The sequence below is a fragment of the Phyllostomus hastatus genome, unplaced genomic scaffold (genome assembly GCF_019186645.2).
Source record: "Phyllostomus hastatus isolate PE091 unplaced genomic scaffold, TTU_PhHast_1.1 phas_contig_17, whole genome shotgun sequence".
Lineage (NCBI taxonomy): Eukaryota > Metazoa > Chordata > Mammalia > Chiroptera > Phyllostomidae > Phyllostomus > Phyllostomus hastatus.
In genome coordinates, this window is record NW_025333664.1 from 37,383,666 (window position 1) to 37,398,218 (window position 14,553).

General features: G+C 42.6%; 1 protein-coding gene across 1 annotated transcript in view; it reads left to right on the top strand.

Annotated features, from left to right (window-relative positions):
* The window catches only part of PCSK2 (proprotein convertase subtilisin/kexin type 2), a 359,378-nt gene that overhangs the window by 292,633 nt on the left and 52,192 nt on the right, over positions 1-14,553 (top strand). The window contains exons 7-8 of the mRNA XM_045832582.1: positions 4,073-4,161; positions 12,379-12,554. Of these exons, the coding sequence (XP_045688538.1) occupies positions 4,073-4,161; positions 12,379-12,554 (265 nt within the window). The remainder of the gene's footprint in view (positions 1-4,072; positions 4,162-12,378; positions 12,555-14,553) is intronic.

Genomic DNA, 14,553 nt, shown 5'->3' on the forward strand with positions numbered 1-14,553 from the left:
GAATGAGCAATCACTCTAAAGGAAAGCCAGCAACATGGAAAGAAGGGGTGTGCCTGCCCTCTCTCACTGGAGATCCCCAGGGACAGGGGTGGGATCTCAGATTTTCACTTGGACATCTCCGCAGCAACTGCAGCTATTTGGGAAGCCCAGTAGTCATCATGACAGTCCAGGTTTTAACCCCATTACCCCGCAGGTTAACCAAGTGTTGTCCCTCCAGCCTTGTTTATACATTGTATCAGCTATCTATTGCCAAATAATGCCACATAACAATCATACCAAAACTTAGTGACTTAAAACAAAAAACATTAACAATTGCTCACAAGTCTATAGGTCAGCTAGACAGCTCTGCTGATTTGGACCAGGCTGGGCTTTGTGGCTGGGCTCACCTATGAGTCCATGGTCAGCTGTCAGGTTGGCCAAGGGCTCACTGGCTTAGGACAGCCTCTTTCACAAGTCTCAAGGATGGGTGGCTACCAGATGAGGTGAGAGTCACAAGGGGTTGCATGCCTTTCATCATCTAATAGGCAATCCTGGACTTGTCCACATGGTACCTGAGTAGGGTTTCAAGAGAAAGGGGAAGCTGCAAGTCCTCTTGAGAGCTAAGCTCATCATTTCCACCACATGCTTTTGGCCAAAACAAGTCTCAAGGCCAGCCTGAATCAAGGAAGAGAGAAGTATGCTCCACTCTTCATGGCAGGAGCAAGAAAATCACATTGCCAAGGACATGGACCCTGGAGAGTAGTAGACTGGGGCCATTTGGGCAATGCAACACATCCATAACTCTTGTCACTTGCCTCCCATTGACCTTTGTTAGAAGGAGGCCAATCAAGCAATCATATTTGTCCTTACCCCCTACAGCTATGTCCATTTCTGACAGGTTTATGTTTCATTATAGAGACCAAAGGGAGCTATTGAATGTTTTAAGAAAGCAAAAGGACCAAATGAAAATGGATTTGAAAAAATCTTTTCCTGACATTCAGGGAGCAAACACACTAGCCTGAGACAATCAGGAAAGCAGGATTGAGGGGGAAACATTAGAAACAGTGGGAACAAAGTTTACAAAGGCCCAGATGTGTGAAAAGATGGTGTGGTGAACAAGTACAGGAAGCCTTCACTACTTGCCTATAATTAATTAGTGTTGCCTAATTTAGCAATGAAATGTTTTTTCCCATATGTTCCTAAGAGCCCATGATATTAATCTCCCCACTTAAAGGCCAAAATCAAGAATATAGAAGGATTCAATGTCTTTTAGTTGCTCAAGCCAGTTCGTATGCATTTGTCCTCCAGCCACTAAAGAGCAATTTTGGGGGGGCGGCGGGATGAACTTATCCCTATAGGGGAGGGTAGTGTGGTGGTTCAGTAATTGAGTTCTGGTCTCAGACCTGACTCAGCCACCTTCTTGCTGTGCACCTTGAAGCCAGAAGCAACTCTAAGAGTCAACTTTGACATATGTGAAATGAAGCAGTATCTACTGGTAGCCCTCCTGTGAAGATCAAAGCAGGTGAAGCAAAAAAAGCACTGAACACAGTGCCTGTTAATGAATAACCACTCAGCAACTAGCAGGTGGATATTGGTCATTCTAGCTCCACGTCTCATAGAGCAGGGTCCATGCACATAAGGCTTCCATCAGTACCTCTGCGTGCTCCACAGCTGTCAGTGAAAGCATTGACTGGCCCAGGCAAGGCCTAAGTGCGCATTTCAGGTCTTAGAAGGGAGATCTTGACAGGGCTGATTATTAAATAATAAGGAAATTAGTGTGCAGTCAAATTAGACATGGTATTTCTTTTTAAACTTTTATTAAAAAATTATTTGTTCGGTATGAGCCAAACAGCCAGCAAGTCACATTTAATCAGTATCCATTTTTTAAAATATGCACATATACACATAAAGCATATATATATACTTTATATATGGTATGCAAGTATTTTATATAAGTATATATTTAAATAAATGATATGTGGGAATATAGATAATATAAAGGTGTATGTTTCATATAAATGATGTATAAATATATAATATATTCATGATTATATAAGTAGATGTAGAATAAATATATACTTAAATATATATTTAAATAAGGTATACCTTTAAGTAAATATATAAAGTATATCTGAATCAATATAAAGGGGTATATATTATTTTATGTATATAGATACATGTGTGTGGTCTTGTGCTGTTTGTCAGTACTTCAGTTATCAATTTCTTCAGCATTTGGAGTAAGAAGGTAGCAATCATAAAAGCCACATCCATGACACTCTCTTGTCAAGTTACACCCTTATTAAGCACCTTCTCAAGAACGCAAATGTGGTTTACAGAAAACTTAGATTAGTAGATAGTGGTTTGCTGAACACTGTAAGTTTTCATAGACCTTTCACCACAAGGGCCAACTTCCATAACAACCTTGGGGTTCATTTTAATACAATATACAGATTTTATTCTTGTTTCAAAGGGATCTTGAAGCCCAGGAAATGTGTAGTTTTTATGGAGGCAGGATTTCCTCTTACTCACACACACAAAAAAAATGTGTGAATATAGAAAGGCTGTCATAATAGCTTCACTTGCCCTAAGAGGATGTTGCAAACAGTCTGCTCGTCAATACTGCAGAAATCAAAACTCCCTACGGCCCTGTAGCAGCCAACCCCTGCACCCACATCTCCTTACTGTGCACCACAGTTTGAGCAGCAAGTGGAAAAACCAGCCCTCCCCACACTGGCCATTCAGCGGGCTGTGCTTACACTGTTCTAGCAGACTTGGTAATGGGACTGTTTCATCCCTTAGCTTTTTCATAGACCTTTAAAATGGACATGTCAGGGTCAGGACTAATAGTTTTAGATGACTTCCATGTCTTGCTGTTTAGGATTAAAACGGCATTTTGATTGACTTAAGAGTTTATACTTGTTTCAATTCTCTAGTGCCACTAACAAAGTACCCTAAAACTTAATGGCTTAATAAAGAACAAACATTTACTCACAGTTCTGTAACCTGGGCAAGGACAGCCCATCTCTTTTCAATAGCTGCTGACTGGGGTGATCTGGCTGGACTGGAGGAGGAAGGTGTTGCACACATCAGGCGCCTCATCCAAGGTGTTGAAACATACAGGTTGCTGGGCCTCTCTCTCCACGTGCTCTGTCCATTTGTAGGCTAGCTCAAGCTCCTCCATATGGCATCTGGCACCAGCTGATGGAAACAGAAGCTTCCAGACCTCTTAAGAAGTAGTTCATCATCCCCCCACTGCATTTTATGGGTCAACCCAAGTCACCAGGCCAATTAAAGGAGAGGGAAAATATACACAGGAGGTGAAGAACTATTTGGAACCCAAGGTATAATGGAAGAGAAAGCAGGCAAAAGGGAGAAACTTAATCGAATTACAGTGTCTGTTGCACTGAACATTCTAGAACATGAGCCTAGAAGAGGACTTGCTCAGAATTATAAGCCTGAGCAAACCCCAGAAAGATGATCTGATAAATGCCTGGGGTTCTTAATATGGTCAGCCTCAAAGATTCTGTGGAACTATGCAAAATGTTGCCAATATATGCTTTTTTAATTCCTGGAGGAAATGGGAAGCTATAGCACTCAATACATCTTCAAGGGAGACTATGATCCAAAAAAGGTAAGGAACCATTATCCCATCACTGACAGGCAGCATTACAACCCAATGGATGGGCCAGCCTTGAAATTAAGCACCAGCCCACAATTCTAGTGCTTCAAAAAAATCAGAACTCTTCCAACCAGTACAAACCTGTTTTATATAGAGTTTTTCACCGGAGACCTGTAAATGTGTTTGTGCAGGAAAATACTTCAAATTTTAAAGTAAAGATCAAATTTCAAGGTTGAAATGTTCCAGGAAGTGTCTTTTGGTAGAAATAAGCCAAGGTCAAGAAGGCAGCTGGAGGCGGAGGAGAAAGAAAGGGGATGCTGGAATACACAGATGGAAAATCAGGAGGGCCAGTGCTAGCTTCGGGCTAACTGGGCGATCCAAAAGAACCAAATTGCTTCTAGTTGATAGAATTTAAGGAACCTCCTCCAGAGTCTTTTGAAACTGTATCTAACTTGTCTTTATTTGTCTCCATAGCCATGGGACCCGATGTGCAGGGGAAGTTTCTGCTGCAGCCAACAACAATATCTGTGGGGTTGGAGTGGCATACAACTCCAAGGTCGCAGGTAAGCTGTCCCCTGCCAAACAGCAGGCCCTGGTCTGGGCAGCCAGTCCCAAAATACATCACATCCTAGTCTCTGGGCTGGCCAGGGCCTTGCAAAAACTGCCACAACAGATCTGGGACTCATATATTTAACAAGAGTGAAAAAAATTTTATTTTAACTTATATAACAATATTAATAAACTTATAAATTTTTATGTAAGCATAACATACAGAAAAGTGAACAGATCACAAACATGTAGCTCAATGAATGTTTACAAACTGGCCAAAAAAAACAAAACAATACCAGCACCCAAAAAGCCTTCCTTGTGTCCCCTCCCAGTTACTACCAGTACACACAAGAATAACCACAATCTTGATTTCTAACAGCAGACTTCATTTATTGCCAGTTTTTAAATTTTATATAAATGGAATTGTTTTTTCTGTACTCTTTCATGGCAATATCAAAACATTTCAGTAAGACTCAAAGACTGTAGACAATGAGATGTGTAAGTTGTTATAAATGTGCTCAGAATCTTCAAAATGGTTTCCAGTTCATTGTGTTTTGTACAATGTATCTCGTCTTTAAGGAAATATATTCTACCTAGAACCTTTTTACTAAGTTCCACAAGAGAGATATTTAACAATTTCATCTTTACAGAAGGCTTTGAAAATAAGAGTGGCAAGACACTAGAAATTTAGAAGCCCAAACCTGTGCCCATCCCAAAAAAGAGGAGAGAAAGAGGATGAAAGGGCAAGGTTCACAATTTTTCAACAAGATGCTGGAGAATAGAGTGACTCCTGGCTCATTCTGAGTTTAGCATCAAATTGGTTCTTAATTTACTTAGGCTGACTCACCCAACCTTATTTCTCCTTTTTTACAACTGCCTTGATATTTTTCCTGGTGATTTAATGGAACCATAAACATACTTTGTGCTGACATTTGCATTTCTAGGGACCTAAATAAAGCAAAAGCAACTTATACAAACACACCATTAACCTCTTTCAACAATGTTTGCTAAGAAGCTTGCCTGAGCTAGGTGCTGAATTTCACAAAAGAATACATCCGGAAGGTTTGAAATATAAATAGAGGAGGCTTTGTCCCTCAGGTTTCAGTTCTCTTTACTTTGTGCACATCCAAAATGCTAGCATTAAAATGTCAGAAGCCTTTATGAGATCGGGAAAGAATATCACCCAATTAATATTTTATAAGCTAGGCTTGTACCCCGGGTGGTAGCTCAGGAAAGGTATGTTCTCTATTCACAAGACAGAACTGGAGGCAACTGAAAAAGTCAAACCTGAATTTCTCATTCACGGTGACTGTCTTCAAATTAGTTTTGAAGGCTCTACACACCCAAAGTAACTGGTTTTTTGAACAAGGGATTCTTAAAACTACTGCCTGCAAAAATTAAGAGTTAGAGCAGATCAAGGTGTTTTGGAAGTTTACTGTAGTTCCCTTCCTCATCTGCCTCTTCTATTTTTTCTCTATTATCTGAACTCTGAAAACATCTGAGATGCTTATCAAAGTACATAGTTATCCTATTCTCTTCATTTGAATTTCCTAAAGTGAAGCCAGAGACAAAAACTGAGGTATATACGGGAGGAAGAAATGTTCCCCTATTCTTCTAGGTTCATCTGGCTAGTCTAAGAATAAAATTGACATGACACAGATTAACAAGAGAAAATAATCAAATTTAACTGTGTACATATGTACAGGGGTTCCATAAGAATACGGGGCCCAAGAACAGATAGGGCAGTTGAGGCTCATATGCCATCCTGAGCTAAGGAGAAAGGGGTAGTATTTTGGGATTTTGAAGGGGAGAAAGGCAATTCACAAGGAAGTGGGAAAGCAAATGTTTGGTAAACAGATGTTTGCTGGGCCACTCAAAGACAGTGGGAGACAGACCAACTCTGATCACTAGGCCCTGCCATACCTAGTTTGCATACACTATGATTATCTATGAGGATAACTCCCTTCCAGGAACAGGCCCTCTGTCTAAATTACTTTGGGCAATAAGAGGGAAGGTCAAAGGTTCTTCTTGAGTCCTCTGTTTCTTAAAAATAAAATAATCCTCACCCCAGAGAGACACATTTTGGGATGGCAAATTTTGCTTACCTACAGGTGCAAGGAGTTTATTTGGAAGATGGTCCCACAAAGCCAGAGAGAGGGAAAGGTAGCAAAGGGAAGGAAGCAACAGTGTGTAGGTGAGCTGGTTGCTCCCATAGACAACTGGGGACCTGAGTGACTATGGGAGTACCCCTCAAAATTACTGCTCCCAAGGTGAGGAGGCTGTCCCTCATTGGGAGGGAAGGCTCCTGAGATATGAACACCCTGGCCTACCCAGCCTGCCAGCTCAACTGAGAACTCCTAATGCAGAGAGCACGGCCCCAGGCAAAGATTCAGATGAGGGCAGCAGATCCAGGCAGAATACAACAGCCTCCGCCTCGCCTGCTGACTAACCCCCATCCCACAGGCAGGTGAATGCAGCTTGGTATCTCAAAGACGCAACCCGTCCTCTCTGAAACTCCCACAGCAATGCTGTGAGATTCCAGAAAACAAGACCAGAGCTGGGGGGAGGCACACCCAGCCACACAAAGACTTTCAGCCAAGCAGCCATCTTTCTCCCCTTTTCACTCCTTAAACCCCAGCTTTGCTCCTCCGTAACCACTCATGCTGCCTCTAACTGCTCAAGGGCAGGAAGCTCTATACCCTGTCCTGTGTTCTTTAGGTTAGGACATCCAGTGTTCTCTAGGCTTCCCCAGAAGAGCTAAAGGGAATTCGTCATGAGGAAGCACTGAAGCGTTACTCAAGATCCCAACAAAAACAGAATTTCAAATTCCTCCACCTTACATAGTTAGGGAGAACATTTTGTTCATTCTGGTTGGCATTTTTTTTTTTTTTTTTGCCAAAAGTTGGCTGTTTTTGATACTAAATGAGCATACCCTTCAAGAGAATCTTTCCTGAGTTGGCGATGTGTGGAGTGCCACCTGGTGGCCCACTAAGATCCTGCTAGCCTCCGGCCCTGTCAAGGTGTTCAGTTACAGGTTGGGGAGGCACTGGTGGCAATGTCCCTCCAGTGTCTGGGTGTCTCTTCATCCTCTCCTCAAGAAAAGACCAAGATTATAGTGCTGTAGAATCTTAGGCCAGAAATAGAAAGGAAACAGAGATGAGATTACAAAATAAGTCCTGCTCATTTCCCCATTGGAGATCTTGTCTTTCTCTTACTGATTTACAAGCATTCACGGTATGCCCTAGATATTAGTTCCTGCTCAATTTTAATCAATGCAAATATCTTCTCCCAAACTTTTACATGAGGTCATTAGTTCAACTAGATTCCACCTTGTACATTGTGCTAACTGGGAGTCCAGTTTTATTTTTCTCCAAATAGTGAGTCAGTGTTCCCACTATTTAATAATATAACCTGTCTCTTTGATTTGTGGTGCCATCTCCATTGAATATTAAGTTCCCATTCATACGTGGTTAGTCTCTGGGTACATATAATTTAAATAAAGCCTCCTAGCAACTATAAACTAGAAAGTGTTAGCCACACTCCTTCTACTACTGAGTCTTTGTATATGCTTTTCTCTCTGCCTAGAATACTTCACTCCTATACTATACCAGGTCACCTCCTTTTCATCCTTCAGCTCTCAGGTCCCCATTGTTTTCTCTACCATCACCTCCCAAACCACTTTTCTCATCTACACTTGAGAAAGCCTGCTGAATTTTCGTACCCCAACGGTAACTACTTTTGGTTACTGTACATCCTTATTATTGTGTGTTATTACATATATTAATACCTTTCTCCTCAGGCAGATGACAGTCTCCATGAGGACAGGGGCCATATCTGTTTTCTCTCACACCTCAGAATTAGCACAGGATCTGCACATAGTGGGTGCTCAAACCCTATTTCCTGAACAGCAAAAAGCAAGGACAGAATAAAGAGAAGGAAGGGCCAATGAAGAAACCCATTTTAACTGGTAGGAATTTATTGTTGAATGGAAAAATGGGTGCATGATTGGAGTTGAGAGATTAATAGCATAAGGCTCTAAGGACCCAAAGCTGATGCAGTTTCTATCTGGGAAGCCAAGGTATTTTCTTTTCCACCAGCATCATCTTACCTCTGTTCCTTTATTCCACTCACATTAGCAGTTCTAACTGGATCTGGACCTCACTCTTGGGTACCTACCTACCATGGGCTCAGTCCTGGTACAGGTGGTGGAATACAGCAGTGAGCCTACAGACAAGATACCTGCACTCACACAGCTGACAGTCTAAGAGAAGACTCTAACAGTGAGCAAATACGCACACACAATAATATCAAATAATCATTGCTGGTAGAGACAAAACCAAGCCATGTGGCAGAGAGTAACTGGGGCGGGGCACAGCACTTGTGGGTGGGCTCTACAGCATCATCCCTGGGCTTCTGCAGAGCTTCTCAACGCAGACCCAGGATTCAGCTGGGCCAGATGGGATTGGCCTAACCTCCCATCCCTTTTTAGCCACAGCGTATAGATTGGGCCTTACATATTGGACTTCAGGATGAGATCTCCCTTGACCAAAGATTCTGAAGAGTTTGAAAATCACACTGTTGACCATTGTTAAAATGACCTGGAATTTCGCAACCAGAAATGAACTGCTTCCATATATTTAAGTTAACACATTTTTTACCTGTTTTAAAATAAACCAATAAAAATCACCCATTAGCACAATAATTAATGTTTTCATATCCTTAAAACCTCAATTAACATGAATTTGCTCCTTAGCCTACTGATTAATACCTGTTAGCACTAAATGTAGCAAATAAAGATACTGAGGTTTGTGGGCAGATATAGCATTTCCTGGTGTCAGGTACAAGCTCTTCTTTTGTAACAGGAGTAGAGACAGAACAGATTTAGCTCAAAACCTCTGGACCGTGATCCCCTAGAGCAGCAATTTTCAACCTTTTCCATCTGATGGCACATATAAACTAATTACTAAAATTCCATGGCATGCATATATATATATATATGCATATATGTATAATACACACACACACTTTAGTGATCTGATGGAAAAAATAGGTATAATTTTGATTGATTTACCAAAAACAATAATAATAGTAATTATCTACCCTTTTTGCTCCAAAGTGACTTTTTAAAAAATCGGGTACCTATACTTGTATATAAGGATTTCTGGTACCAAGAATTAACCATCAGATGAAAACTTATTATGCAATGTAACCAATAAGATCCTACTCTATTATATGACCTACATATTTATAGTTCAAGACAGGGCATTTACAGTAGATGACTATTTTGTTGTTGTTGTTGTTGTTGTTGTTGTTGTTGTTGTTGGCTTTTGTCATTTTTTTATTTGTCAATCTAAGGGAAAAGAGGTTAATGCCCCTGGCTAAATAATCAGGTATTGCATGTTTTTAAAATTCTTGCAGCACACTGGTTGAAAATTGTTGCCCTAAAGGCTAGCAGCAGTGCAAATTGTGCGGACAGGCATGAGGCTCAGAACCTAAAAGAAAACAGGAGGTAGATGCAGAGCTACCACTTGTCACTAATTTGGTCACCAGGCGTGGGGGTTTGGGGGCATAGGGGAATAGATGCTTGATGTACACATCTCAGCTCGAATCACATCAGCTGGTAGAGCATTTTTACAAATGTGAAGACACTGAGTCCTAGCTCCCTGGTCTTCCCTCTTTGCCTCTATCTGTCTTATGCCTTCTCTTATGCCTTCTCTTATGTCCTCTCTCTGCGTGTCCCTCTGTAGCTCCTAGAGTACCCAGAAACAGAGAGGCCCTCCCTAAAAACCCTTGGGTCACCCTGAGCCTGTGTCTTGGCTGCTAATGGTGCAGTCGCTTGCAAAAATTAATGCTGTGTCTCATTCAATTAATGTATGCCTCATTCCTCCAGAGCTTAACGAGATTAAAAGAATGTCGGGTGCCTGATCCCTGAATATGAATGAGAGCCTTGCTTCCAAACTGTGGGCGCCCTTGTCTCTCTTGATGCTGAAACAGTCAGAAGATTAATGCACACCAGCTCTGATGTTCTGTGCAGCACAAAGGGAGGCAGGGAGGGGATGAAGAGGGAGAGAGACAGAGGAATAAGAGCTGCAAAGAGAGAGGGCACAGGACACGGCTGGATACACCACGCACTGACTATATAACAAAATCCAGTGTTGCCACTGGCTGGCAGGTGGTGGGGCAGTCCAGGCCTACTTCAGCCAGGATCAAATTTGTCTCACCTTCCAGTTAAGGTAGCTGTTCAGTCCTGGTCATCTTGGCACTTCTGGGGTTTCTTCTTGCAAGAAGGTGAATACCAACCTCTCTGTGATATTTCCTTGTCCACAAAGTGGGCATGACTTCTTACAAGAAAAAGCTGCACTACCTGGTTTATTCTACAATATATGTGGGCCACCTTTGGTGAGCAAATTTTTTAAATAACAAAATATAGATGGACCAAAAACAAAAGGTGGAGTTTTAGATTTTCTAACCTTTATCAAATGAACCACAAAACTTAGCTCCCAGAAAGTTCAAACCCTGTTTATTTTGAATAAGCTTCCTCCAGGAGAAAGGATGTTAACTCAGAGATATTTGTTGGCAAAAATGGTGACTTGATTTATAAGTTAATGGCAAAGGATGGAAATCTGAACCTGTTATTATTTGTTCTTTTGGACTTGTTATTTCTGTTAGGGGGGAAATCAGTCAAATAAAGTAAAAATACTGTTCATTTATTCATAAATATTGATCAAGCTTAACACAAATTCCAAGCACCATGCTGATGCCTTTTGTTCAGAAGTAAACAAAATAGACATGTGCCCTGTACTCAAAGACCTTGCTACCTAGTGGTGAATGAAACATACAAACAAACAATAGTAATAGAAGGCTGGAAGCGTGGTGTTAACGGAAAACCTGGAGAGCTGGACCCAGAAAGGCTTCTGGGGGAATGCCTGCTGAACACAGGTTAGTCAAGAGGAGGGTGAGCCCTGGGAGAAGCTGCTATAGAAGCACAAGGGATGGGCTATGAGATGTTAAGGAGAAAAGACAGGCCATTAAGAGGGAAGAAAATTTTATGTCAATTTTACATGTCCTGAAAGAACCATAGTTGTCCTTCTTTAAACTGATTTGCATACCATGTTAGATAGTGATGATTGTTAATAATGTCCTTTGACCATGGGGGACAAATAAGGAGTGTCAGCAATCCAAGCTTTGACTGTGTGCAGCCCATACCCTTCATTTCAAAATTTCTATAAACAGAAAGACTCAAGTCAGTGTACTAAAATTCTAGGCCACTTGCCACAAAATAGAGTATCGAGCAGAGAACAATATGGCCCCAGACACCAATGTTTTGAGGTTTGTGATGGAGAAACAGAAAGCCCATCCCATTGGCTGCTGCTGAATTAACTCTGGAGAGGCTTTTTAGGGATTATGTGAACCACAGGTGTCCACAGGCTGGTCCCTTCTCTGTGTCCCTCTTCTGCCCAGCTCAGGTTTTCTCCACACATACTCACAATCCAGGACTGCAAGACTCTGCTCCTTTTCAACTGCTCAGCAAGAAGTCATAAGGCATCAGAGAGTAACACCAACTTTGCAAAGATGCCATAGGGAATAAAGAGGAGGGTGTTGTATCATGCACCCATTATTAGTGTATTTTAGAGCAAGTTATGCAGCCTTTCTGTCCTTCCCAAAGTCCCTTCTCAGATACAATACAACTGAGAGTTCCTCTTTTCCTGAACCTGCACTTACACACTATCCCTGCCCCACCTCCACTCTCTGCCCTCTGGGATTTCTCCTTAAATATCTCCTATTGCCTCCCCCTCTCTGTCGTGCACAGTAGCTTTATTTCTCCTCTAAAACTTGGCTCCAGTCAATATCTAGTCCTTGAAGGCTGATCTTCCACTTAAGAACAAACTTATCCAGGAATGTCTTGAGCAAAAGTGTTTTTCTCCCCACTGGAAATTCTAGTAAAGTTAACTGGGGGAATATAGTCATGTTCAAATAGTTACATAAGGAAAGGTGAGGGTGGGATCCAAAAAGGATGGGTGGGCCAATCTGTGCCTCTTCCCATATCCTCTGAAGGTGTAACCCACATACTACACCCAAGTGGGACTCAGAATCCCGCAGGGCCCCCCAGGGCAACTGGGGCACCCAGGATGGTGGACCCAACTGCACCCCGGATGTGAGCCCTCCCCAACCCCTGTCTCCTGTGAACTAGGGACCACAACACTGCATTTACCTGCCGCCCGTGTCCACAGGTATCCGGATGCTAGACCAGCCGTTTATGACGGACATCATTGAGGCCTCTTCCATCAGCCACATGCCCCAGCTGATTGACATCTACAGTGCCAGCTGGGGCCCAACAGACAACGGGAAGACGGTGGATGGGCCCCGAGAGCTCACGCTGCAGGCGATGGCTGATGGTGTGAACAAGGTAAAGTCGTCCCTGTAGCCACACCCTGGTCCAACACTGGAGTGGGGGGCACAGGAGGTAGAGAAAAGGTGATGACAGAAGAGGAAAAGGTGATGATGGCAGTGTGGGGGTCCGCGGTGTGGCTGTCACCCTTTGCCTTAGCTCAGCTTCTGCGAAAAATGGACCCCAAAGTAGGCTTAGCCATGCAGATTTTTGAAAGGGATGCCTGTGAAAGATGAAGCGGAGGTGGCTGGGGAAGGTAGGGGGCACCTTTAGACGCAAACAGTGATGCAGGCCTGGTGCTGGAGGAGGGTCCTACACTGCCCTGGTGCCTGCAGGAAGGGGCGCCTGAGTAATGACAACAAGGCCCTACACGCACACTCCTCGCCTCCCCCTCACCACCAACCCCCACTCACCCCCCCCACGCCCACCCAGGCCTCCGCAGACTGTGGGGTGTCTGCGCAAAATGGAAGTAGATACAGGGGCGGCCGCAGAGGCAGTAAACCCAGGGCACTCCCAGGTGGAAGTCTGAGCCGCGGGTCTCCATAGCAGCAGCTCCCTCACATTAGCACAGGGACAGAGCCAGGGAGATGGAACAAGGCAGATCCCAGAGGAATGGCCAGGAGATGCGGGTCACTGTTGGGGTGAGAGGCTGCACAGCGAGACAAAGAGAAGTCCCTCTCTGAGATCTCAGGGCAGGGGCCACCCCAGACAAGACGGCCAGGCTGCTGGATCAGAGTCTCTCTTGGTTCAGGTCCCAGGTGCGCCATTCAGTGTCTGAGCGTCCATCAGCAAGTGATGTGGCCTCAGTGTGCCTCAGTTTTCTTGCCTGTAAAATGGCAAAGATACATTCCTCCTGAAATCATTGTTAGGTGTAAATGACATAACTATACAAGTGCTTGGAACTGTGAAATGCCTCCACAGGGCTGCTGCTTGCCCTGGTCATTATGGAAGTTAAACCCACAATCCCAAAACTTTGTGGCCTGAAGCACAGTGTTTCAGGAATTCAGATGGACCCAGTGGGGATGCTTGTTGTGCTCCACCAGTCCTGGGCCTCACCTGGAACACTTGTGACTTGAATTACCAAAATGTTGTGTTTTCACATGTTCCGCAATGTACTGAACTCAGAATTACTCCCACTTGGTGCCATCACACACATTACGTGGATATGTAGTCATTTTGCTGCTCTTGGTTATTTTTAAGGATTGAACTAGCCATGGGGTTGACACCAGTGTCCTCTCTGTGCTTTCCGTTTTCATGTCTTAATCAGCCATCATGTGGGAATCACATCCCAAAGATTACAACAGTGGTGTGTAGAGAAGAAGTAATAAGGTCCTAAGTGAGGGGACAAACAAGTGTAAGAAGTTTAGAATATGGACTTTGGAAAATCCATTTTAGGAATCATTAAAATTTTGCTCATTGGATTTTGACAAATTTCAAATAGATAAAATGGCTATAACCATATCTGGGTACATAAACTAGCACTATTATAAATAAATTATAAAATGAATCCATTCTGTGTATATGTTTAAATTATTTACAGTCTGTATATAGAAGACACAAACTCATTACTTGTATATTTATGACACTTAAAGACATGCATGGACAAAACACTGTATGTTTAACAGTAGCCTGAAAAGGTAAAAATATTAAAGAAAATTAGACCAAACAGCCGAAGATTACTTTTTTTATATTTCTTTGAAGAGTTACCACATGCCAAACATTGTTTTATTTTTTTAACTATAATCACTATGCCGTGCATTAGATACCCAGAACTCATGTATTTATTGTATAAATGGGAATGTGTACCCTTTGACCAACATCTTCCCATTCCTCCACCCCCACCACCACAGCCCCTGACTACAGCCATTCTACTGTCTGTTTCTATGAGCTTTTAAGATTCCATACGTGAGATCATACCATACTTTTCTTTCTGTCTGACTTACTTCACTTACTGCCCTCAAATTCCATCCATGTTGTCACAAATGGCAGATTTTCTTTTTATGGATAACTAATATTC